General features: G+C 37.1%; 1 protein-coding gene across 3 annotated transcripts; it reads left to right on the top strand.

Moving 5' to 3' along the window:
• The first annotated feature begins 811 nt into the window (after positions 1–811).
• On the top strand, positions 812–27,476 carry LOC136695481 (calcium-independent phospholipase A2-gamma-like). 3 transcript variants are annotated; one of them, XM_066669593.1, is made up of 11 exons: positions 812–880; positions 970–1,075; positions 3,495–4,779; positions 5,490–5,639; positions 7,173–7,324; positions 7,433–7,527; positions 8,908–9,079; positions 9,928–9,985; positions 10,073–10,267; positions 21,283–21,478; positions 24,036–27,476. In XM_066669593.1, the coding sequence occupies exons 3-11, from the start codon at positions 3,577–3,579 to the stop codon at positions 24,308–24,310; spliced, it is 2,496 nt and encodes an 831-aa protein (XP_066525690.1). In that variant the 5' UTR covers positions 812–880; positions 970–1,075; positions 3,495–3,576; the 3' UTR covers positions 24,311–27,476. The 3 variants fall into 3 exon arrangements, with proteins under 3 accessions (XP_066525690.1, XP_066525691.1, XP_066525689.1); XM_066669594.1 differs by lacking the exon at positions 970–1,075 and having other exon boundaries at positions 820–880; XM_066669592.1 differs by having other exon boundaries at positions 831–1,075.
• Positions 27,477–27,557: the final 81 nt, after the last annotated feature.

Raw genomic sequence — 27,557 nt, 5'->3', positions numbered from 1 at the left:
CTACAGTGCCCTCATAATCACTGATAAAAAAAATTAAATGTGCAAAAATATTATATTTTTATGATTATATTACATGTTATATTTCATGCTGCGCCTTGATTAACGGCACCACGCTGAGACATACAATAAGGGGAATTTTCCAATTTTTTCCAAGCACAGGCCGCCACATTTTCGCTTTCTTTGGTCAAGCAGCACCATCTGGTTGTAAGAATAAGTAGTGCAATCAAAATAAGGTGATACTGACAAAATATAGTGTGTTCCATCCTAATTTAAATATTTAAATGTGTTATTATTAATATTACTTTCAAAATTGAAAGGCTTAGCCGTGATGTTTATTTAGCTTATTATACATGTATTTTAATATTTAAAAAATACCGACGTTGAAAATATTTAAATAAATGTAATGGGAGGGGGTCATTATTTGACTTTGGTGATAGATTTTAATCAGCGCCTGAGCTTCTGCTCAGTTTTTGTTTTTAAACTTGGCTATTCTTCTACACAACTAACACCGGTGTTACTTGCCCATGGTTTAAGGACATTGTTTCAGTTTCTATTAAAGATATGGCATTAATATTAAGCCCGCTGTGGAGATATACAGCATGACAGCAGCTATTCTCTCTACTCTACACAGTTCCAGTGTAGTCATCAGTGTACATCAATGTTACAATGTAATTTTGTAATAGAGACTGTGGGATTATTTTAAACCAATCAATTTGTACCTCCGACATCACGAGCCGGGCAGCAGCCAATGACGTGCACGGAGAAAGTCACGTGACCTGTGTGTTTTTCATAGTCGCGTTTTCTCGGGAGAACGACCTCGGGGCCAGAAATATGAAGGTGGTCTTCTGTGGCCGCTGTAGAAACAGCGCTCTGTCCACAGGTCCGTGTATTCGCTTTGGACTCATAATGTCGGGACTGTATATGAGTGATATTGTGCTGTAGAACTGAAGTATATATGGGTGTTGGCAGGCTCTCGGACTGACCTGCTCCGCCTCGCCGGTGAAAGTTAGTGGACGGTAGCGGTGGGGGGCCGTTAATGTTATGTAACGGCAGAGAAACCTGGCTGTTTCTTAAGGTAATTTGCACCCGATTTCTGAGGTCTATATATCACTAGCTAGATTCTCAAACACAGAGAGCCTGGTACGTTATAACTTAGTTTTAATGCGGTAGTTACACGCTTTTCACTACTGTCATTTACGCTTCGAGTCACTAATTTATGTTGAAGCCGGATAAGTCAACTAGCGTTAACTGGGACAGTTATTTAGCAGTGTTTAAGGCTGTTTAACTGACAAATAACCAATATATATAAGGGGACGTTTAAAAACAAACAAATAAATTAACAACTAGCTATAGACATTACATTCATATATTTTTTTTAAGTCAGCTGTTCGGCTACCTGAGAATAGCTATTGAGAAAGTTTAATTTTAGGCAAACTATCCATCACCACTCCCTTCTTCGCACTGGTCAGCACCCCAACAGCCAGGAGCGGTAATAACACGGAAAGGCATCGGCACCTTACGTTCTGGTGACAGTGATATCGACATCGTTACGTTACCTAAACTTCAAAAGAAAAGACACGAGTCATGGAGATATCAAGACGTTGTGTGAATTCAAAATAAATGCTGGTAAATTATGACGTTTCTGTCGATTTTATGCTAAATTTATTAAAAAGGAATCGCTTCACCAGTTTCATGTCCAAATGATAGTACACCACCTGAATGTGTCAATTATTTAATATCAAGGCATTCTTGTATGTCATTTTAAAATAAAGGCCCATTGTGTGATCACATTTTTGTAACTTTAATTCCAAATGTAGTTATTATTAAAAGAAAGATTTTAAAGAACAATGAAAAACACCACCTAAACATAGAAAAAAACTTCTTATTAATTTATTGTCACTTAGAAAATCAATAAGACATCTTATTCAGGTGTGTCCAAACTTTACATAAGACTGACAAATAAAAATATTTAGGGGAACAGAATTAGAACCTAATTCAGAAAGTCATTTTCTTTGTTGAAATGTCAGCTTTCATGTACCTGACATGCAGAGTTGTAAATTGTGCCAATGCGATGTATCACCTACATTGCCAGTAGATACTGGCACCTATGACTTTCAGTTCTCTTCTTTTTGTGCTGACACAGACATTTATCGTGATATTAGCATCGGAACAGCTTGTAGTTCAATGGTCCATGAACACAGTTACATTGGGCTATGTGCTAATATGGGATGCTATGTTTGTAACATGCCACTTGTTTGGCTTTAAGGCCTGTTTACTAGCATGTTTTTCAACTGCATGGAACATACATGACTCTACTCGACTCTGAACGGTTTTGCTTTTCCACTGTCCAACTCTGGCACCTGGTCCCTGGAACCAGGTACGTTTTTTTTTAGTCCCAGTTCACTCCGAGTTCTAACTGCAGAGTAGGTTCTAAATGGTGACGTGTAAACCTTGCAGAATGCTGATTGCTCATTGGCCAGAGAGACATATCTTTTACCACGAAATGCAGAGCTCATTCAAATTCAGCACAAACTCACCACTTGTAAAATCTCGTAGTTGCAGAAGCTTTCAGATTTTATTTTTATCCGTCTCACGACAGCAGCTCATAACTTTACCTCAAGGTGTTTTTAAGAGGTTTACATGCTCCTTGGGCATATGTCCGACAAAAATTTTCAGTGAAAGCCAAATGTGCAACAAGTAAAACTGATCGGTGAGAACTGGGGCGCAGAGCTTTGTTCAGTCCAAAAAACAAAAACAACACATAAATACACAATGAGTAAACAGAGGCTGACTTTACTGCCATTGTTGTGGTTTTCAATTCCTGCGATTCCTGTTAGGGACGCGATTTTGTGACATCGCCGTCTACATTTTGCGGGGAAGCTGTGCCAGTGAAGAAGCAAGCGTGCCGAGCCGAGTCGAGTTGTGTAAAGCCAGACCCATGCAATGGAAAAGCACCTATAAGCTCCTATAGTGCTTCTATATGATATACTTTGTGCTGATAAAACATAATGACTTATAGATTATTGCAGCTTGTAATTTCACAGATGTATGATGCATAACACCAGTAACTTTTATGTTCTGTAAAATTAGTTCAAGAAAATAAGTTCAGAACATAAAACGATCTAGAAAGAATACAGAATACAGTGTGTTAACTACACAGAAAATAAAAATAATTTCATTGTCCAAATGTGTATATGCTGTTTAAGATTAAACCTGGAGTAGGTGATTTTTAGATGCCAAATTTTGAACCAGTCCAACCAAACATTAAATTAGATATAGTGCATTACAGTTACATAGCTGAATAAAATTTACTCTAGCTAGTGGGTGTTTTTAAATGTGGTACTTCTCAATAAGTGTGAGGCTTTATGTATGTCAAGATATTTTGATGTATTCCCTGAATCATAAATATATTTTTAAATATTGTGATTTTGATATTTTACACATATTGCCCATAACTACATGCTACTTAAAAATATTTGTTTTTCTCCTTACAGATATACCTATGCAAATATAAGTTTGGACTTTTCAAGTCAAAAATGCACAGGACTTCCCTAATGTTAGCCACTGAACTAAAATATGACTTTTAGATGGGTTCCAGATTTATATGTACAGTCTCTGAATAGAGCTGTATACTTATGGCGTGCACAAAGAGTTGTGAATGTCTCTTTGTTCAGATTCTATAATCCGTCTTTTCGACTTCATGTCAAAAGACCCTTCAGCTACAGAGAAAGCTCTTACTTCTGGAAGCACATCCAGAAGAGCAAAATTCGGAAGATATGCCCCTGCAGAGCTAGTTCCCTCAGGCTCAATGTTTTTCTTTATACCAGCATTTCCAGTTTCAATACCTCAACCAGCCTTGGGTCCACTGACCTGAGCCATCGCATGTCACAGCTGAAGAGCACACTAGAGTCTGTCTCGAAAGCTGTGAGTGGTACCCAAACAGAGATTTTGTCTAAGATAACAAGGCTCAAAACAAGCACACGCCAGGAGAAGAGAAAGAGTGATGCCAGTTCAGAGACACCTCTGAAAGACCAGAGAGATGAGTCAACATTGGCAGCTTCACCTACACCTGTATCTCAGCCTCAGGCATCGACCGCAACTTCACCTGGAAACACAACCTCAGGTGATTCTGCAAAACCCTCTGTCCCATCTCAGCATATCCGAGAGCAAAAGGAACTGAAAAACAATAGATCTGTGGGTCAACATGAGAGTGCAAAAGCCACAACCATATCTTCCCAGGTGAAATCAGGAGACCCAGTGTCTCATACAGAATGTTCTGCTCTTTCCAAACAGAGTACTCCACTTTTCCACCCCAGTTCTTTCAATGTCAAACTGGACGAAACCTATAACTATCTGGCTCAGCATATCAATACTTATTTCAGCAACTTCAATAAGATGCAAGAAAAAGAAAAAGAGGCTAAAGATTGTGCCAAGCAGTCATCCACTTCCATACCTGACCAGTGCCAACAGAGTAGTGATCACACACTCCCCCAGACACCTTCAGTATCTGCACCTCTCCCAGAGTCAGGTTCTCCTTCTCCCAAAAAGAGCTTGGGACATTACCTGGGATATTCTGCTCCTACAGTACAGGCCTTTGTAGGAAATTACATTGCTCCCCTTGTTCCGAGGTTCAGGACAGATCCAAAAAGTGTACTGCCAGAAACAGATAAGCCTCTTCCTCCTGAAGACCCTGCTTCAAAACAGAAGGAAGCAATAGAGATTAAAGAACAGAAAGCTGCAGATGAAAAGGCCAGGAGGCTTCTGCTTCAAAGAGAGAAGGTATAGAGTTGCATGTACATGTGTAATACAGTTTGGAAAACGAAAACATAAATTTTTGTTGTCTGTTTATTTTAACTTAAATTTTTGCACCAATATTTTCTTACAATATACAGCAGCATTACCCACTGTCAAACACTCATGACAGTCTGACAGAGGGATATATATGTTGTAGTGTTTTCAAGCAGAAACAAATGTTTTTGTAACTAGTATGGCATAAATGTGCACCATTCATTTTATATTCTCAGAGTGTTTTTGTGCTTCTGGCTCACAGAACTATCTTTTTTTTTCATTTGTTGCTTTACAGTGGAATTGTTTACCTAAGAATAGCTGTTTCCCTGTTTAAACAGATGAAAACTACTATCGACTAGTGTAAAATGAGTCAGCAAGAGCTCTAAAAATGCACAATGATTTCTTTTGCCTCCTTGGTTTTATGACTGAAATCAGTAAATTAGAGAGTATATTCTGTGTAATAAAGTGCAGTAATGGAGGCATATAGTTTAGTGGACAAACAGTCAGCTTAGGGGTCATGTGTGACGCTAATATGACCCTAATATAAGCGGGTGTTTTTATGTTTATTCTCAGGGCAATAATTTAAGACCTGTATTTTTTATGTAATAATTCAAACTTGCACATAAGTATATCATTTGTGATGGCACATGTTAGAAATGAATCACTTATGGCCTATGCTCTCTCCTCGTTTCCTCCTTCAGATCATTGCAAGGGTGAGTGTGGATAATCGGACTCGGGCACTAGTGCAGGCTCTGCACAGAGCGTCAGACGTGAGACTTTATATCAGCAGAGTGGAGGATCTGAGCTACCACCTGCTGGAGTTTCCTGAGACCAGATTGGTGGCCATTAAGGTACATCGCTTCACTACACTTTATATAGCACACACGTTTTATTATTGAATAAGGACCAAATTACCAGTTTTAAGCAGTAAGTTTTACTGTGGAAGAAAGAAAAATTTGATTCCAGAGAAATGCTTTGTACACTGTGTTATTACCCATGTTTTCAGAATTGTTAATGTCATGTGACATTGGGAGTAATAATTAAAGCACTTTAAATTGAGTGAGATTTTAAAGAGACCTTTTCTGACTAAATTTCTTGCAATGCACATGGTTTGGCATATGCATGCTGACAGGTAAATCTGACTACAGTTTTACATAGCTTCAGATCCAAAATTATATTTGGAGGTGTCTTGTTTGTATAGAGAGGGTATCTGTAATTGTTCTGCATGTTGAAAATGGCTAAAACTTTCCTCAACGTGGGTTAGCCAAATATAATTTAGTAGTGTTATTTAACTACCAAATTTGTAAAACGATTATTTTATTGTAGATTCAAAATATAATTGGTTTTTGTATTTAACCAGATTTCCCTGAAGGGAAATCTATTTAAATGTTTGTTTTACAAAAGCAGGTTGTTTCAGTTTTATGAGTTTTGAAGTACATGCAGGCTTGTTTTAAAGATTTGGCTCATGTCAGCAGTAAGGATGGGTGATATCCACATTTTCCTCTTGCATATCTGTAATCACAAAGCTTATTGAAGGGTTTTCTGTGTGTTTGCGCCGCATAGTTCAGCTCAGCACAGCCCAAGAGTGTACAAAGACATGTGTTGATGATAAAAAATATTTCAGTGAAATAAGCGTAATAAAATCGACTTCTACACTGAAGAGCTGGCCAGCTAACTGGAACTTGTGGTTTAGCACACCACAACAGATGGTTTTACAATGAACCGAGATCAAAACACACATATTTAGAGGATAAAGCCTCATACCTGTGTTCACAAAGTCGAGTAGTGTCTTTAGCTTTCTGTTTTCAGCTTCATTCCTCTCTCTTGTAACCCAAACACAGAGCTAAACTCACAACTGTGGTTGGCTACTGGGTGTTTTTCCTCACCCATTTTCAGAATGCAACATCAGCATTCAGTGAGCTCCCACAGCGCCCCCTCCCTGGGGTTCTCTTAAATGCACATAAATGAACTCTGGCCTTGTATTTAAAGACACAAACAGAAATTTGACACACCATGCATCATAATTTTGAAATGCTGGCCTTTGAGATACGGTCCACATTTTAAATAGTGTGTTATACGGTATTACTATTCTAACCCTGGCCAACAGACTGTTAATGTGAATAAAAAAAAGAGGCAGGTAATGATATGTTTATGTTCTGTGGATGGTATTTAGATGTTTCTCAAATGTCAGCTGAGCTGTGGGGACTGTAACAGATACTTACGTTCCTCAGTGGTTAATGAGTATTTTTATGCCTTCTGGGCTCACCTCTGGTGATTGTGAATGTTGTCACCATAAACAAATCAGAAGAGCTTTGTTTCTCTTCTTAATGTACATTACACTTAATGAATGATTGAATGTGTGTTTTATTTTCTGCCCTGATAAGGAGAAGGTGATTCCATGTCTTCTGCGCTTGCGGCAAGCCAGTGATCCATCTCTAAAGGCAGCGGTCAGAGAGGCCCTTACCCTGGTGGGTTACATTGACCCTGTCAAGAACAGGGGAATACGCATATTGTCCATTGATGGAGGTGGCACAAGGTATGCTTAATAACCTCTAGAGTCTTCTCATATGTAAACAGATAGCTGAGCATTGCTTTGGATTTTATCTCTAACTGTTTTCTGTTTGTTGACTATTTTTACTTTTAGAGGGCTGGTGGCCCTTCAGACTTTACAAAAGCTGGAAGAGCTGTCAGGGAAATCCATTTACCAGCTTTTTGATTACATTTGTGGGGTGAGCACAGGTGAGGTAACTGGTCCTTTGTGTCTGTGTGGGTATGAAGCTCTTTATGGGAATAATGCACAAGGTTGTAGGCAAGACGTCTTCATGATTGATAACAAAGGGTCCGTTCTGTCTGTTAGTGTCCTTGCTGAATGTCTGAGGATCATGCAGCTGAATTCTTTCAAACATAGGTCGCAGAGTAGTTTTATAGTATAATGGGGGCAGCCGTGGCCTTGAAGTTAGAGAAGCAATCTTGAGACCAGAGGGTCACCTGTTCAGTTCCCAGGAGTGACAAAAAAAACAAAACAAAATCATACACAGCAGTGGCCTTGAGCAAGGCACCTAACCCCCAAATTGCTCCCTGGGCGCCAAAATGGCTGACAGCCCATTGCTCCAGTTGTGTGTGGTCACTGCCATTAGTGTGTGTGTTTGTGCATTCACTACCTAAGAGGTTTTAAATGAAGATAAGTAAAAGTAAAATTAATTTAATTAATTTTAATTAATTAAAAGGTTGTTCTTCTGTTTTTGTGTTCTTCTTCCAGTGACTTTAAAAGCAGCGTTACTGTTGAAACAAACTTGAGCTGTGGGTGTCTTCTTCATTATAACTCGGTGTCAGATGAGAATTTTGTCCCATGTTTGATTATTGGAACATAGTGAAAGGGAAGCAGTCTGTAAGCAAAATAAAAGAGTCACAAAAATAAAAGTCACAGTGCAATTGTAGTACTTTCAGAATAAATCTTTGGTAGAATGTAGTACTTCTGTAATGTTAAGTAATTCATTGAAGTGCGCCTGATGACCACCCGGGGGCGCTTTTTACCATTATATAGCTCTTATCCTCAAACTAAAAAAAAATTTTTTTAAATGCATAATCTGGAATATTCTTATCACAGCAGCTGGACCTACAGGCTGTGCGTGGTTTCATCATCAGTAACTGCCTCTTAATGCTCACTTCATTTTGAAAATGATTAGTGTTGCCAAAACCTCTATAATTCCCTATGAGGTTACAGGATACTGACATATTGGGGATTTTCTGTGCACATTATTCCAACCTGGAAAAGCCCCTGTGTGTGGGACTTGGCCTTAAAGCCTCACCATGTGTCCAATATCATGTATGCCGCTCAGTCAGCAGTCCTGGCAAGGAGCCTCAAAGTGGCAGTTGGTCACAAGTGGGGTTCCCAAGGATCAAAGATGGCATGGTGTGTTTAAATTACCTAAACCTGCTGGATATATGCAAGTAACCTCATTTAGCATATGCAAAGAGGTCAGGTTTGTGTGTGACTCTTTTGTCTGGACCTTTTTGCCTGTTTTATTATCCATAATGAAATTTAATAGTAATGGTAACATGAAATTTAACCAGGTGTTTGTATAATGTGTATATGTGTATGGATATGTTTCTCATCAGGTTCTATACTAGGATTTATGCTGGGAGTTTTCCAAATTCCCTTGAGTGAATGTGAGGATCTGTACAGAAAGCTGAGTACCAATGTGTTCAAGCAAAATGTCATTGTGGGTACAGTAAAAATGGGCTGGAGTCATGCCTTCTATGACAGCGAAGTCTGGGAGAAACTTCTAAAGTGAGTACATACACATACTCTGACATGTTCACGGTTTCCTGCGATTGGTGAAGATTGTCCATGTAGTTTTCACTGCCTTTGAGTTTTGTTCAAGACTTGGATTTTGCCATTTCCAAGCTGGCTATGTCAGTTTTATTCTCTCTCGCAGGTACTTTTGGGGTCAGGCTGGTTTTAATTTTTAGACTGTGTTCAGATGGTGGAGTGGATTCTGAGCTAAAGATCCTTATGTCTATGTCAGGCTGTGGATTCCATTGTCTTTGTTCATTAGAGCTTATTTTTTTCTGTTGAGGATCCTTACAGATAAATTAGAAAAATTTTCAACTTGAGCCCATCAACACAGTCCATTAAAAAACACTCCACACCTCCGCTTGTGCTTGCCGGCCTGCAGTAACATTCAACTACCCAACACAACAAACTACTGAGATGGAAAATGTTTAATTGTTGCTTGGCTACAGCCCGGTACCAGTTCATTTACAGAATACTTAGCTGTTAGAGTTAGCTTTAATTAAAATGTTATTTATTTTTTATTAACTTTTGTCCCTTATTACTGTTAACAAATGGTGCTAGTAGAACAACCACAGAATAATATTGAAGCATTGTCACGTAAATGGAGCTGTAGAAAAGTGACATGAGAGGAACTGCTGTTTTACTAAACATAAAATAGCACAATATCAAATTACTTAAATATCCTTTTAGAGAGTGAAATATATTCAGAATTGTTAAAATAATTTGCTAAATGTCTCAATCATTCATCATATCACACCAACGTTTACATTTGGGAGAGCTTTTAAACTCTTTGTTAAAAGAACTCATTGCTTTCTCTAAACAAATTCTCATTTTCCTCACAGGGAGAAGATGGGTTCTGATCTTATGTTTGAGACATCAAGAAACCCTGTTTGTCCTAAGGTAGCATCAGTGGATAAATCCTCAGTGAATTTGATGTGGCATGAATGTATAGGATCTTGATAAAAGTCTCTGTTATGTTTCCACCAGGTGGCAGCCGTGAGCACCGTGGTCAATAGAGGCACCCCATTAAAAGCGTATGTCTTCAGGAACTACAATTTGCCTCCTGGTGTACGCTCCCACTATAGAGGAAGCTGCCAACACAAGATGTGGGAGGCCATTAGAGCATCTTCAGCTGCTCCTGGGTACTTCCAAGAGTTTGCACTGGGAACTGACCTCCATCAGGTAGGATCAAATACACCAGAAGCACTGTAGTGCGGGGTGAAAATAAGTTAAAGCTCAGCAAAAAGAAGCAAGGGACTTTTTCCTTAAGAATCATTATAAAGCTAAATAAGTGTATAATTCAAAGATGCTCCATGCAGCTGGGTCAACATCTGCCTTAAGCTTACCACATGAGAAAGGGAGACAAATAGAAAATGAGACTAGAGCTGTCAGTCATGAATTAGCCAAAACACAACAGAGCAGTTAAGCACAAACACTAGCATTACAAGTCCATTAAGAGACAGAGTGAAAACTGTCCAAGAGGAAATGCACTCATAAATGTGATTATTTAATTTTGAAGTTTTTTTTAATTAAGCTCAGAGCTTGTGAGTAACACTATATTTATCATAATTGTGATAAATTACATCATATTTATGTCTTGAATATAGAATATTGTCATTACTTCAGATCTCTGCAAAACAATATGTATCATTACAGGGAAAAAATAATTAGGCCTGCTTAACTGGAATAATCGTGTGAAATGTTGAATACAAATAATCATATTCATATTTTTAAAATTATAATTTTGATGCATGTGTATTTTGAAAGTACCCTGAAATATTATGATATTATATTTTTGCTGTGTTACCCACCAATTAACCAATGCTAATATTTGTACTGTAATATAGAGACTCTTACTCCCACACACTCGCACAGCAATAAAAAAAGATCTGGTCGAGGCTTGTCTTTGAAATAACTGTCAATAAACCTAGTGAAGCTATTTCCCCCTTTTTAGCTTTGTTTCTAGATATATGTGAATGCTCAAAATGTACTGAGCTTTTGTTTATTTTTCTGACGTATTTTGTGCATGCGCTGAAACATCATGGTGCAGGTGCTGAAGCAGAGCTCAGTGTTAAATTAAAATGTGTGGAACTGGTGGGAAGCAATGAAAGAGAATTGCTGATGGGTCCCTGAAGATTTCCCCGTCTATCTTTTTCCTCCCTGCAGAGACACACATTATACACATATACACACACTTGGTTTCTGATTGGAGGAATAAATCTTCACATACACATGCCATTTGTTTAATCAATTTTAGGTTTAATGCCAGTTTAATCCAGTAAGCAAAACAAGCTTCTTTATTAGAGGCCATGGTCAGAACCTGCTTTAGATACTGCACTCAAGTCAAGAAATGACTTTTTTTAATAAAATTCTTTAAATCAGACATGCATTTTTATTCATTTAATTGTTTATTATAACCATACATCAGTTTAATCACAGCTTCAACCTGTTTATATTTATTGCATAGAGGTAAGTGTAGGAACAAAAACATCTCCTCAAGGTAAATGGAACTTTCATTTCAGCTACTAGAACAAGCATTTCATCAAGGCAGCTTATAAGACCTCAGACAAGATGTTCAGTACTTTAAAAACAAAACACTATAGTGGCAAAAATAGTAGTGTTAAATATATTTGTGTGATTTGCTTGAGCTGTATTTGTCCAGCCATAATTAGATATATAGCATTCAGTTATGCTAATAAGGCTAGATAAATCTCTATCAATCAGAACTTCCCCATCGGGTCTCATTGTGTATAGAGCTCATTTAGAATGGTTAATTTAGGCTTGGCTCACATACTACTATTTCTAACAAACATATCAATTGCTAGAAAAAAAAGGATAACACTTAGAGCTGAGCAAAGTAGAAACACGCAGCAACTGTCTCATTGTAGATTTCTCACATCTAAATTGTGGCATCATTAAGATTGATTGGGTGGACCTTTAAAGCATTGTGACTTACTATAGGCTGAACACGTAGGCTGGACTTGGGGTTTGTTTCATCACCATTTCAGTTTATGAAATAGTGTAAAACAGCTGTTGCCTAGATTATCTAGATTTTGTAATCTGAGACATAATGCGGTTGTCTTCTGACTTGGTGTTGTGGAGCGAGTCTGATGCATTCTGGCAGCCCTTCTTACAGCCCAGGCACACACAAATTCACATATGTGATGTTACCTATATTTGTGAATCATTCGTTTTGTCCCATTATTTGTGATTCTTTCCAGAAGACCTTTATATGCCAGATTTACCAGTTCCACAGTGGGGGAAAATCTGTTCAATGACACCTTCCCATGATTCTTTTGACCTGCCTCCCTTTTTTTATTTATTTTTTTGCTTATACAAACAGTGCTCCTCTTTTGCTCTCAGTGTATCTGTGGTGCCAGGCTGATCCTCACAGACTCTTTCAGGCTGCTCAGACTGGCATGTCAGATGGTCTCGAGTGCACCATTCTTCCCACGGCAGCCTCTTTCTTAAATCCAGAGCTTAGCTCAGAGGTGCAGAAACTGCAGAGTCCTGCTGATCCCTCCTGTTCACTGTGTGCTGCTGTTAAAAAGCACCATGCTCGCCTTTAACACTGTGAGCTGAAGACTCTGGTGTAAGAGCTGGTTTCATATGATGTCGTCTTGACATCCAAGGATGCCCACAGAGCAATTCACTTCCATCCATTCATGCCACAGTGAGCTTCTAATCTCTGCAGTCAGTACTTTTTATACATTACAAGTGTATAGAAGAATGTTCATATGATTCACTTGTTTTCTTTCTCAAAGCATAACAAACAGTAAAGGTTCGTAGCCAGCTTGCTTGTTTACCTGTACACTGGGCCATAAGTGTTTAAGGAAGACTCAAGGCAAATATTCCATTGTGATGCATCCTTTTTATACAGCCTAGGAATCCACACATTGGCAAGTTGTCATCTTCCCAAACAATTCTGCATCATTTACATATGCAAGCTTATACCATAGCAGGCACAGGGGGAGGAAGTTGGTCCTGAATGCCCAAGCATGGCATCTTTTCAGCAGTTGCCATGGACCCTGCCAGGGTGGCGTGAAGGAATGAAGCCTGTTAGGCTGTTTGTGCTCACCCTCACACAGCTGCTGAAAGACACACTCAGAGCAGAACTCAGAGAAACCGCCACCCAGGATAAAAGACCCAAACTTGGAGGAAAAATGGAACCCATCACCTTAGCACTCAAAGAGTGATGTGTCACATTTTCCCCACAGCACAGGATACAGACGAAAGAATAAAGAATAATCTGGTATCTGATGTCCATGTGAAGCAAATTGGTAGAGGGGCAGGAAGAGTGGCACATCTTTTTTATGGGTTATGTTATTCTTTACATAGACACATTTGTATAATAGTGAAAAGCATCATCTGCACAAAAGAGATCAGAGATTTGACCCCCCCCTGCACTCCCCCACTCTAAAGTTTAGTTTAAAATACAGAATATGATCTTCACTTATTTACTAATAATGTGTTTAATGTCTCAGATTGAAATGCAGAAAAACAAAGCTACTTTTTTGTATTCATGTTTTCCCAAACTGAAAAGTGGAAAAATTAAGCTAAAATGCAGAATTTTATTTATTTATTTTCCCTTTCCACGTTGTTGATTCCAACAAACGGGAAAACTATGTTGTGGTGTTTATGTTGGTGTTTTCTTGTTTTTAATTTTTTTTCTCTTCCACTTATTCCACGTGGGTGGGGTAAACTCATTTGCTTTGCTGAGGGGAATCCCTACAAAAAGAGATTAATATAATGCTGTAAGCGAGTCTCACACTTGCACTTTGGTTTTAGTCTCTACTCTGCACAAGAAGCCACCCAAAGAAAAAAATTGGAATCAATCATTTTAAATGTATTGATCTTTATTTATTTATAATATAATTTCTAAATATTACGCAGCTCACAAAGGACAGAACCACTGAATGGTGAACATGGTGTTTTAGGTCCATGTTTACCTCATGAGCAGATTCCTAGCTGATACAAGCATATTTTCTTTCAAGGTATTTTTTTTTAAATAATCTCCTAATTTCCATAATACATTTGCGGATGGGTATTTTTTTTTTTATGTTTTTTGGACAATTGTTGTTATCACATGCTTTTCTTTGTCTGTTCTGTTTAGTTTCACGTTTTTCAGTATCAGTAGAGCAAATTCAATGTAGGTGTACACCAAATGCACAGGTTTTTCCTAAGAGGTAGCTGTACATTCAAACTGTACCACAAATCCAACTTCAAATTTCATTTATTGTTTTATATATATATTGTTCTCTTTAATATAGTCTTATCTTTTTCTTGTAGCACAAAAATCCCAAATAGGGATTGAAACTATCAGATTAATTTGGTGTTTCACTGTTTGCCATTAAAACAAACATGTGTGACATATAAAAAGAAAGATCATATTTGGATATCTTTTTCCTGCTTAGAAAAAAAACAGAGCCTGTTAAGTATAATCAAAAATGTTGTGCAAATGATTAAACTTAACAGTAATGTCAGGATGTCATCTACACCGATATGATGAATATACTATATACACCTTTTTTTTTCTGTGATTATAAATATCATCATCTGAGCATTACTACTACACAAAAATATAAAGTCACATATGATCACATTGCAAATATATTACGCATTCAGCCATGGATGTGCAGACTTCTAAGAATAACCGTATCAAAAAAAGCCATTGGGCAAGACTTTCTACTACATTCAACTTCTGTTATAATTAGTTCTGAATATGTGAGTTTCTTGTGAATATTCATAAGATTTCAGTTCAGAGTGAGAGCATTCTACAGCATCCATGTTTACAATGTTTCTCTCTAGAAATTCCTAGAGCAGTGAACTGGAGAGAAAAGAAGAGAAAAAGGAAAACAGGCTTTGAACTCAGGGGAATGTCTATAGTGCAGGCACAAACATACAGCACTATTGCTATAGTGGGATGCCTATAGGGGTTAAACATGTTTGATGATTGCACTGAGTGACTGAAGGCACAGCAGTAACTGCCAGCTACTTTGTCTTAAAATGATCATATAAAGATGTTCCCGAAAAACAAAACATTCTGATATTTAAATCAAATCTGATTTTATTAGTATAGTGCTTTTTGAGCTGATCTTGTTACAAAACAGCTTTACAGAAGTCCAGTAATAAGACAAAAATTCAACCCTTATATTTCTGGAGTACTGTTATTCACTGATGGAAAAAGCAACATCAGTTTAGTATTACAAAGTTTCACATTACGAAGAGCAATTAAAGAAGAAACTTAATTGGTAATTTGCAATTACAGAGCATGAAATGAACTCTGTATCATTTATACTGTCTTGAAAGCAATGTCTGATGCCACTTTTAATTGGTCTCTGAAGACACACAGATTGCAGAGCTTTAATATCAAGCTGAGGATTGCATGTGTGTTTACGCTGGTGTGTTTTAGTCTTCTGCAGTATAGATTCATTGCCTGGTAATAGCCTAAGGGGGAAGTCTTCAGTTGCACATGTCCAGATGGGACATTCTTGTTTCAGTTTTTATGACGACAACTTGAACCTCATTTGAAGCCTCTGGCTCCCAAAGTCAAAGGTCATGAGGGGGAACTAGGCAGAGTAATTGCATAATGTCTCATGATGACCTACTGCCCCAACCAATCAAGTCAGTGTCACAGCTGTCCATCATGCTGGAGACTATATAGGTTATAATATATTCACCATAGATAGAATATCTATATTTTAGCAGGTCTTTTCTATAAGCTACATTGCCACCTACAATCCTGTTTCTGCTTTCTCAATATCGTGTGCTAATATGTTATACTCTAAGAGCAGACTAAGCACAATGTCAGGTGTACATAAGAAAAAGTTCTGAAGCTAGTCTTAATTCATTAATAATGCCGAGATATGTGGGTCAGTATTAATTGACTTAATGATATAAGATCATAGTGGGGTGCTATTTAAGTTTTGAACATTTATGCTAAAAATGGCTCATTTATATGGTATTCTTTGTATGGTTTACCCTTGCAAAATATTCTAAGGAAATGACTTTAGAAAACATTGATTCAGCAGAAGCAGTGGTCTCAAAATGTCCATTGGGGAAATGTTTATCTTGTTATCGTCAGATCTCTGTCTTTGCTTAACTCCAAGAGCCCCTGCATCATCAGACAGCACCTCCATATTATGTAACTTAAGCTTAATGAATGGCCTCTCAGTCTCCTGGTCCTTATGGCACAAAAGTGGTTTGGCAAATCACAGCATGTTAACTTTGCACTCCTTGCCAAGTATTCCTGATCCCCAAAGAAGCCAGAAACAGAGAGTTCCTCACTAATTGCTGAGAACGTTGACCGAGGTTATAGATCTATGGCCTAAAATGCACTGTGTGCTGGTGTGGGTGAGAGAAGACCTCTGTACTCTTTGTGCTGTTAATTATGGTCTGTCAAAGAGTCCTCTGTCCACAGAGAAGAAAAAGAACTGAAATGGTGAAAAGACTTAAAGACATACATGTGGTGTTGGTAAATCAAAGTATGTGCTGCAAATGGAACAAGGGGAAGAGGAAGTTTAAGATGACAATTAAGAGAGAAAGTAGTTTTTTTACTTGTACATGTCAGTAGAGAAGAAAGTAAGAGGATTAATTGTGACACAGAGTTGGTTATTAAAAAATGTCTATAGAAAATTTTAGGGGATGCTGTTAGTGTAAGACTACATAGCAGAAGATTATTCACCAGAAGTTTTGACTGATAAGTGCTGAGCTGTCAAAAGATATCATCATCCTCATTTCCATCTAAATGAACTCTAATCAGGATTGGCTTAAAATTTAAATTTAATAAGAAGATTCATTTTAGGGGCATGCTTTGCCTTCGGAACATTCATTACAACTTTATCCATGCCCAACAGTTTACATAGCCAGTGTGGTGTCTAATAATTAGTTAGATTAGATGCAGTCATGCACATATTTGAAAAGTGCAAACTCAGTTTTTCTGGAGTACACTTTACACTTCACTGAACAGTAACATCTTTATTTTGCAGATTTTTTTCCATAATACTTATAGGTTTCATGGTTGAGTTGCTGTCAATGTGTGTTTCTTAAACATTGCAGCAAAACTGTAGCAGTAGTATTCCATTTGTTAAATATCCATGACTCAGTGTGTGAGTGCTTTACAGAACATTAAGTTTAATTGCTAAGACCTTTTTTCTTACAAATTTCACACTAGCAAGCAAAATTTCTAATGCTGACCAAAACAATGCCCAAAATTTGTGCCTTTGGGTGTATTAAGGCTGGTTTTTGACACATTTGGGAATTTAATTTTACACTGTTAAGCTGTGATCTATATACAGTAACTGCAGTTTCTGCAGTGCTGAGCTCAGAGTAGCTTAGACAGGCCCTGTTCTCCCTATTACATGTCAGTGAAACATCACAATGATTTTGAAGCTGTAATTTTAAGATAAAAATATTACATGGTGTTCCTTTAAAATAAGATGAATAATTGCAAGTAAGAACTTATGAATAAGAAATCATTTCAGCTGAATGCAACTATGATATGTAAGCTTGATAATAACTTGCCCTTTACTGGTGTTTACTGTACTGGAAATGTTTTTGCTTATTTTGCATGATGCTGTTGACAATGGAAATAAATGCACGTAAAAACATTAAATTACAAGAATAGAGTCTGGGGACCTCAGATTAGCACTTAATGTGATTGGTCAAAAGAATTTGCGATACCTAGTGTTTGTTGTTTCACTGCAGCAAAATGAATTTGCAGTAAAGTGAAGTTCTGTAACACAATTTGTCAGTTGTAGCTTGTCAGTATAGTTTTGATACAAACCTCTCATAGAAGTATTATGGTTGGATGTGCTTTGTCACATGCTAGCATGACATAAGTGGTGGTCTCTACTAGCAATAACTAATGTTTTTTTTATATATATATAGATGTTGCTTTCCATAATGTTTGTATGAATGGGTTTCAAAAATGCGTGATGATTTAGTACATTTATTAACTTTAATGTGAAGCATTGTTATTATCATTATATTATTAGCATATTTATAGCCTGTTATTTTATTATCACCAAGTTTAGATTTCAGAAATTATTTAACTAAAATATGCATCACATCGGTTTGATAATGACAGAAGATATTGGTACATGTGTATATATTTTATGTTACACTGCATTTGTCAGTTAGCTTTCATCCAGGGAGCTATCATAGCTGAGAGACTGTTTTTCTATTCTCTTTCAGCCTCTGTATAATCCTTACTGGTTTAAATTGTTTTTCACCTTAAAATGATTTGTCCTTCTTTTAAGATTCATTGTCCTTATTCCTATTAGTCTGCTAGGATGATTAATTACACTCTTTCTAAAACACAGCTTTTTATTCATCTTGTTTTCAAATTGACCAGTTCTAGTGTAGCATCCCTGGAATATCATTCCCTACTACAGTTGTCAGTCCTTTTCCGAGAACATCAAAGACTAGTTGTTTATTATCTTTTTATGTGTGACAAAGACCTTGTTTGTTGTATGAGCTGTGTAGGAAAATCATATTTGATACAGTCAGTTATGCACCTGGACATAAAAAAAACACATTGCTGTCCACAGCATCATTTTCTTCCTTATGGAATATGCTTCTGCCACCTGCATTATTAGCCTCTACAGCTTTAAAACCATTAGTAAAACTGGTAACATTTCACAATCAGCTGGCAGCAGAACTGAAACTAGGCTACTGTACTTGATCATTCCAGTATGCGTCTCCACAAAGTGTGAAGTAAACCTGTGCCAAAACACATCAGAGAAGAAGTGGCATTAGCAGTACAAATCCTCTTGAGAGAAGTGACCTTTACCCTGCCACATGCTGGGGTTTTGACTGACAGTTTTGTCTTGACCTTTTTTGGTCCGTGTGTTTTGCTTAGCTTAGCTTTCAGTGTGCAATTTGCCATTAACTAGACCATTGTTCTGAATCCCACTTTTGATTGCCTCTGCTACAGAAATCCCCATTATTAGAATGTGGCAGTTGTCCAAATATGGATCTCTACAGGCAGGATAGCAAGAAGCCAAGATCCCTGATGTCCATTGATTAGTCCTAGAGGTCTGCCAACAAGTGTGAAAGCTTTCTATTGCTCCTTCTCTCTCATGCTTTTAATGGTCTATTTGTATCTGTCTTTTTTTTTTTTTTTTTTTGTCTTCTATCACGAGCAAGGGCTTGTGTGATTCTTGCAGCAGTTGGTATAAATTAATTATCGATTCATGCAAAAGTGGCTCTGAAACCAGCTTTATTAATTCACAGAAAATTCTATCAGATGCTTTTACATTCATAATTATGGTTAGTGGAGATATTAGACATAATTTCCAGCCAAATTAAAAAGTGGTATCTGGTAAGAAAGAAACTATTGGTGTAACATAGCAATCACATAAGTACTTTTTCCACGATTCCCCATCCTTGTGAGAGACAACTATTTTGCCTTCAAAGCCATAATTTCTTCAACATGTGCTCTCTAAATATCTGTTGTAGAACTGTATTATTTTTATTATATTTAACAGCCAGTAGATTTTGTTAAAGTTTTTTGGCCTCCTTTAAATCTTTGCAGCTCTGACACATTTTCTCAGCTCTGATGATTGAGTTCCATTGTTCTGTGGATATTCACTGCCAGAGCCCTTTCCAGAGGAAGATTGATCTTAGCTTGGCAAGATAACTCATTATACCCTGCCTGGAGAGATGGTACTCAAAGATGGGGCTGAGACCCCAGGAGGCCAGGGCCTTTCTTCCCCTCCCCCACCAAATACAGAAACTTAAAATCCCTAGAAACCTCCCAGTGCAGGGGGCCTGCCTCTAGCCCTTACCTTGCTAATGAGGGGACAATCTATTTTTTTCCTCCTTGTTTGAAGGCTGTTCTATCCCTCACCCAGTCTCCGCCCCTGCTATAATGCCAGTTCTAAATGCCCACTAGTTTCTTTCTTTACTATTTTCACAATTTTCCAGTGAATATTTTGATATTCACCAATGCTTTTCTAATTTAATAATTCAGTGCTGCCATGACAGAAGTGCATCTGTTAAAGTGTGTGTGTGTGTGTGTGTGTGTGTGTGTGTGTGTGTTTTTTCCCCATTTCAATTTGTAAGCTAGATTTGTGAGAGTTTAAATTCAGAAAAAAAAAAATAAAGACACTAAACACTAACATTTTAACATCCCGTTTTCTCTCAAACAATTTGAAAAGCTGTTTGTCATTTGTGCAGGGCAGAGCAGGGCAGTTTTACATATGTACAAAGATGCATGGCAAAGAATACCAACCTGTGTGTTTAATTCAAAGTGCCAGTAGAATCTTTTCTTTCTGTGACATAAAATGTCTGGAGTACTCTGCTCTGCAATTGTGAAAAGTAGCATGAACCAGATTTAGTGTAGCTTCTGCACCAGAGGCAGTAACTAATTTCATTAACTGTAGAACATGTATCTTAAGTAAAATTTTGTTAGAATTATACTGATTTCAGTATTTTCAAGTCATAATATATTTCCATTTAATAAAATATGTAAAGAAAAAAAGTATAATTTATAAAAAAAAAAAAAACTGTCACAAAGCATCTTTACAGAGATCTGTGTCCAAGCTCTTTTTGAGCAAGCCAAGGGAGACAGTGGGAAGGAAAAACTCCCTCAGAGCAAGCAGAAGAAATCTAGAGGGGAACCAGGACTCAAAAGGGGAAACCGACTAAAACAGCAATGAAAAAGAGCTGAGTTAAAACATAAGTTGTGAAGATGTAAGGGGGAACAGAACATAATGCTGTGGAAGGGTAAAATTAGTATAAAGTCCATTAGGGCTAAACCAATCCAAACCAAACTAATAAGGCTAAAATCTTGAACTTGATGCGGGGGGTGGGGGTGGATGGGTGCTGGACCAGGGCAACACTAGGCAGAGGAGCAGGAACAGGGCAAAGATTTTGATCCTTTATTCAAACTCATTTTATTATTCTAAAATGAGCAGTTGATAATCAAATTTGCTTTACTGGACATTAGAGAATTATTTGAGTTGTATTCAAAGAGAGAGACAATCCAAGAATATCACTGGCGTAAATATATTAAATATACATTTTCTTAAACATAGGCCTTACACATAATTATCTAGTTTTGTTCTTTGTCTGATATTTCAATAATCCATGAATGTGAATGCTTGTATAGATAAAAAAAAATTGAAGGTGAAAACCTTTGTGTAAGTGATAAATATATAATACTGACACAAGTTGTCATCCTTTGTTTGCAGGATGGCGGTTTGCTGATAAACAACCCAACAGCTCTGGCAATCCATGAGTGTCAGTGTCTGTGGCCAGGGACCCCTCTGCAGTGTGTAGTTTCTCTGGGTACAGGACGCTTTGAGGCTCCCAGCAAAAACAGCGCCACCTACACCAGCCTGAAGACCAAACTTACCAATGTCATCAGCAGTGCTACAGATACTGAGGGTGGGTAGAGGGAGAGTGTGTGTATATATGTGAGTGTGTGTGTGCATTTATATTTCTGTCTACGTGCTTATTACATTGGGGTCATCAGGGTAATTTCTCTGTGTAATTACAGCCTCTTACTAAATTATTAAAGTATGAAAAATCAAAGGGTGGTTTCCCAGAGTGGGATTAATCCTAGTCCTGTACTACACAGCATTTTGTATTTTGATTTTTCCATTGAAATAAGGGTATTGTCTAGGACTAGGCTTGATTCCTGACTAGGAATCCATATCCAAATATTTACTCACAGACAAACATGCAAAGCTCTAAGACATATCACATTCTTCTGCAACACCTCCTCATTTATGAACACATTTTCATTGCACCAGCATGAAAACTATTAAATTAATTCATTCATGCACTCATTTTTAAGTCCCACATTGTTAACATTTTAAGTGGTGAGGTTGTCCAGTCATATACACAGACATAAATATAGGACAATGATCTATTAGTAATCAACTAATAGATCATTATTTGGTCATTTTGCCAGGAATCCTCTCTTTAAGTCAATAAAAACATTGCTTTTACCTACAGGTTCTGAAAAAATGTATAGTCATCAAATCAAGTAAACTTCTGAGGCTGTGTAGTCATGTTTACAGTTTATTTTCATTTTTTGTAGGTGTGGGAGGTCTTTTTAAATTCACGTACTGGCTTAAATGGGGTGGGTGGAACTCTCCTTGTGTGTGTTTTCTTATATGAATATTAATATATGAAAATATAGGCAGGGAAAAAGTAAGTATGGTGGTGCTATAATGCTTTAATGCTTTAATTTCTGACTGATTGAGTCTACATCAGTGTACATGTTTAATATTGAGAGTGGGTGTGCATATGTGGGACACCACACCTTTCTGCCTTTCATTTGGGATTAAGCAGGGCTGTGGTTTTATCATGGGGTTATTTATATATCTGGGATTAACAGTGCTCCAGCCTGGATTTCTCCCTCCCTTACGTGAGAAAGTTGGCTATGCAACACTGCACATGAACACACACACACACCACCTGTTATATTAAATAACCAACAGTGTTTTTATTAAAAAAAACCTAGTATACAGAACAATACATAGGTTCTCATGAAACATTAATTACAATTTTGTTATATGACCTGAAAAAGAGGCTCCACTTCTATTTTTAGACTTAAGCTTAGTAGCTGAGAGATTAATTTGCAATGCCAAGGACCATCATTAATTACACCCTTAAAGTAACTGAGCAAATGACTGTGAGCAGTAATGCCAGTTAGAAATGGCTGCTGGTTGCAGGTTAAGTCATCAGACTGTCACTGATGGCCCATTTATAATGAGCTTGCTGACCCCTGAAGAGAAAAATACTAGGTATGGTATTTAATAGAGCTGCCTCCTCCAGGGTTATTACTGCAAAATCTTACAGTGGCATTGTGGTGTACTGCTGTGTGAGTGTCTGCTGAGAATAGTGTCTCCTTGTCTGTCTGTATTTTTCTATCTGAATGTAAGACCATGTAGTGGAATATGAAAGCAGTCCTTGAATGCAGTTTGAACCATGTTTTGTAGTTGAACTTTCACACTTTTGAATGTTTCTCAGGGATGTTAAATATTTCTAGATGTATTTTTGCTGCAAAATATTTCACATATTTTTTGGGTACCGAAACAATATTTAGGCATTTACACAGCAATTGCACCGATTTTATTATATAATATGAATTGCTCTGAAAACATTATGTGCCTCTTTCTTGTTTTATGTCATGGCACATTTACATCAGTGAATGCTTTTAGATTATTAAACAAAATGAAATATTGGACAAAGAACATTAGAAAACACATTTGTAATAATTACATTTTTTTAAAGAACCGAAGTAAACCAACACGGGACTCCCCCTAATATCCCTCTTAAAATCAATAACTTGTTTTATGATCTTTAGCAGCAATATCCTGTAATGCAGGGAATGTCCATATAGTCAGAAAAAAAACCTGAATAAACCTGTATTTTTGTATATTTGGATTCCACACACTTTAACTGATCCACTGCAGAGAAAACACACACCCAGAGTTGTGGGCAGCCATCTCAGTGCCCGGGGTCAGTGGAAGTTAGCTGCCTTGCTTAAGGGCACTTCATCCATACATGTTTACCTGATCCCCTTTTCTGCTGCAGGTCTATGCCCCACTTCTCTAAAATTTAGACCATGTTTACCCCTTAAACACTGGAAATAGAAAATGTGTCAGAGAAATGTAAATGGTGTGTATGTCCAAGGAATTTATATATATATTTAATGGCAGTTGTATGTTCTCATCCAGATTCAGCACTCTTTGAATTGGATTTCTATAATAAGTTTATTTATTTGTTTACCAAAATTGCAAAAGGGCTTTCACTGTGTATTTATGAAATATTATATTGGACTTTTTTAATTACAACATGATTTGTTGTAAAACTGACATGGCCTAAAGGAAATTCTTGCAGAAATGAGCAGTTACATCCCACTAACCCATCTTCCTGTATATTTCTTTCCCGCTGTCATTTCCCTTTTGACTCTTTTCTCTCATACTCTCAGAGGTGCACACAATGCTGGATGCTCTGCTGCCTCCTTACACGTATTTCCGCTTTAACCCATACATGAGTGAGGATGTTGCTCTGGATGAAAGCCGCAGTGAGAAACTGAACCAGCTGCAGGCAGAGGGAGTGCGTTATCTGGAGCGCAACGAGGACAAGCTGCAGCGAGCTGTCCGCACACTCATGCGGGAGAAAAACTCAGCTCAGGGGCTGATTGAGTGGGTCCGCCTTAAGGCACACATGTATGATGGCCTGTCAGGTTTTTCAAAACTGTAGCGATGCAAGGGGGCTGTTCCCACAAGTGGCACATGTCTCAGGGGTAACATTTATTGACAAAGCATGTTCCGATAACACTTTCATTAGAGCACTAGGCACAAACATTAAAATTCCCAACTGTGAATATTGGCTCTAAAGCTCAGAGGGGCAGTAGTGTCAGGAGCACTGTTCACATTAGATATATCATGGATAAAATCTGTCAAACTCATAACAGAAACCCAAAGTTTGCTTACACCACATGTTGTACATACTTCAGTGTAGTTCCTTATAACAGCAATCCTACAGAATGATTTGATGTTTCTAATAGATGTAGATAACAGCACTCCTGAATTGCTTACAGACAATATTTCAGTCAAAATATTAGTTTCCTGTTTTGTAGTTGTGTAGCTTATTTAAAAAATCAATTACATGATTGGCAGGCTAAGAGAAGAACTTAAATAATAAAAAGGTTTTATAATGATAGATCATTGACCATAATGTAAGGACAGTGTTTAGTGATCTCTTAGAATCCTGCAACTTGCAACTTCAGTTAATATTTTATTTACAAAATATGTCTAGGTCAGGAAGCGTGATGCAGAGCTCCAGTCCTGGCTGGTCGGCCAATAGACTTGAATGGGAAAGGATGAGCGGATGCGGGAAAGCAATTTGGTTTCGATAGGCCAAATAAATCTAGGTGGATTTTGACCCTATGAATCTTTAAATCTCAGAAGAAGGAAAACAGTATGCTGAGCTGTGCTGTTTTCTTTCTAAAAAACAACATAATTAAGAATATGCTGTATGGAGTTCCAATTCCGCTGTGGTCAAATGGCTGCTTAAATTTCTGTGCTCTCTATTATTTTGGTAAATCATCCATCTACACCAAAATCACTAAGTATTAAACATTTTGATAGACTGTAATGATCTTTAGAACATAATGGTACAATCAAAAATGCTGAAAGTTTGAGAGATCAGATTAAATGAGCTCGTTAAAATGTGATGGAACACTTTGTCTGCATAGCTATATAAATGAACTATACATGCTGCCTCTGTTAGTGTATATTTAGTTTTTGATTATTGAAGTCAACATATTTTGTCATACCCACTTGCATAAAAGAAAGCTAGTTAACTATGTAACGTATGTAACTAGTTAACAATGTAATGTAATGAATGTAGCTATTACGTTCCCTCTAAACCTACATCACATCAGGACCATGGTTGCTAACATGCTTTTGGTTTTACTTCAGTAAATTAATATGCTACTAGCTACATAATGATTTGATAAAAGAACTAAATCAGACCAGTGTTTCTACTAAAATGTACAGTGTATAAATTGCAGTGGTCCCAATATCTCCCTGGTAGAGGGCAGATCTTCCACACAACATTGGTCATAATGATTGCCAAATTACACTGGAAATGCAGGAAACCCTAAAAATGTTATAATGACAATCATAATTACAGGAATATGTCAATGATTAGGGATTGTGTGTTCTAATAGAAGCTTAGAGACATTACTATGGCATAGAAAAACTGCACACTTCAAAAAGAGATGCTTACAGCATCATTTATTAAGCTTATGATGGCACAAAAATATAACTGTGTGTGCACCAGTTGTCCTTAAAAAGGAATTTATTTAAAGTCGTCTTAAAATATTAGCTTGTTTTTTTGGTTTTATTAATAGCCGTTATTAATAACAACAGCACATAATTCATGGCTATATAATTTGTGAAATAGTTACCTAAATATACTTTGTATATTTTCCATCCCATCATTGACAATAACCATGATGAAGTGAATTCAGAAGATATTTGTTAAGTAAGCTGCCAATCTATATTGTTTTTGTGTGTATATTCTGTTTTTAAGGTTTCAACAAATGAGCATTAAGAGACTGGATTTGCAAGTACATGAAAACTGTAACTGACATGTACAGTTACAATATGAGAATTAAGCTCCCATTAATGGAAGCCAAGACACAACCAAAACAACCTCACATGTTCCTTACAAGGAGCTTGCATGATATATGTATTGCCCTCTGGTGACTGACCCTACTCTACAATCAGTCAGCTCTTCTCTGCCAGTAGTTTGTGCAGATTTAAAACTATTACATTTTCAATTATACGCACATGTATACGTGTTTGAAGTTTTATTTTATTTATCTTTTTTTTTTACATAATGTTAGGTATTGCCTCATTTACTTGTACTCATCACCACTTTTAAGATTTCCATTTTCAAAATGTATCTCTTTCTTCTACATTACCATTTTATATTTAAACATGCTGTGCATTAAATTAAATATATTCACACTATCTGAACAAAGCTTTTAATCTCCATTTTTGACATTTTGAATTTGAAATGTGGCAATATCTTACACAAAATCGGTTTTGCAGTATCTCAAGTTACTGTTTTGTAGATCTATATTTTGGTCAGTTAACAACAGTATATTTATTGGTTTGTACTTTGACAGTGATTGAAGGTGGTTCAGAATCTAACAAGGCTGTTTTGGCACATTTTCTAGCAGGTTAGTATGAATACTGTTTGTTGAAGAAGAACATGCCAGGTCAAGGGGTAATTGAATCAGTGTGCTTGATGCTGTATCGCAGAATAGAGAACAAAGTGCTTAAGCTTAACTAATAAAATTGGATTAGTGTGCGGTGTTGATTTGAGGTGTGTAAGGATTGAACTTGAAGTATTACTTTTACAGTTCTGACCTTATTGTTGTAAGATTCTTCTGATCACTGTGTGCCATATTTCCCCTGCCTCTCCCTGTGTGTCGGCGTGTGTTGCTGTGTTGTATTTTTCTCACCCTCATTACAGTGCCTGGAAGAAGTAGAGAAGAGTGTTGCTTTATCTGTGATTGCTGCTAGATTTGCTTGGCTGATGTGAACTTTGGTCTTATTTACAGAGTATCTCTCAGTAGAAATAGAAATATAGTGTCAGGTCATGGCTGTTGTCTATCCCAGCTAAAATACTTAAATTGTACCAGCCTGAAACTATACTAATGTCCTGAGATGCCTTGTGAATAAGACATGCCAGTGGGGGAAAAATGCAGGGAAGTCAAAAAACCACATGTACTGTTTTTAGATTTAGTCTTTGTAATTCAATATTTGAACAGATGACCATGTAAAGCACTGAATTATTACCTCATTTTTGATCCAAATTTAATTTACCCTGAAGCGTATTTGTCATTTGAAAGGAGTGATATGCAATAAAAAAAATCATCTTGTCCATGCTGTGCTGTGCTGTTTGTTGCTTGCATAACTTCTAGAAAATA

Source organism: Hoplias malabaricus, chromosome 4 (assembly GCF_029633855.1).
Source record: "Hoplias malabaricus isolate fHopMal1 chromosome 4, fHopMal1.hap1, whole genome shotgun sequence".
Lineage (NCBI taxonomy): Eukaryota > Metazoa > Chordata > Actinopteri > Characiformes > Erythrinidae > Hoplias > Hoplias malabaricus.
This window is presented reverse-complemented; position numbering and strand designations above follow the sequence as displayed.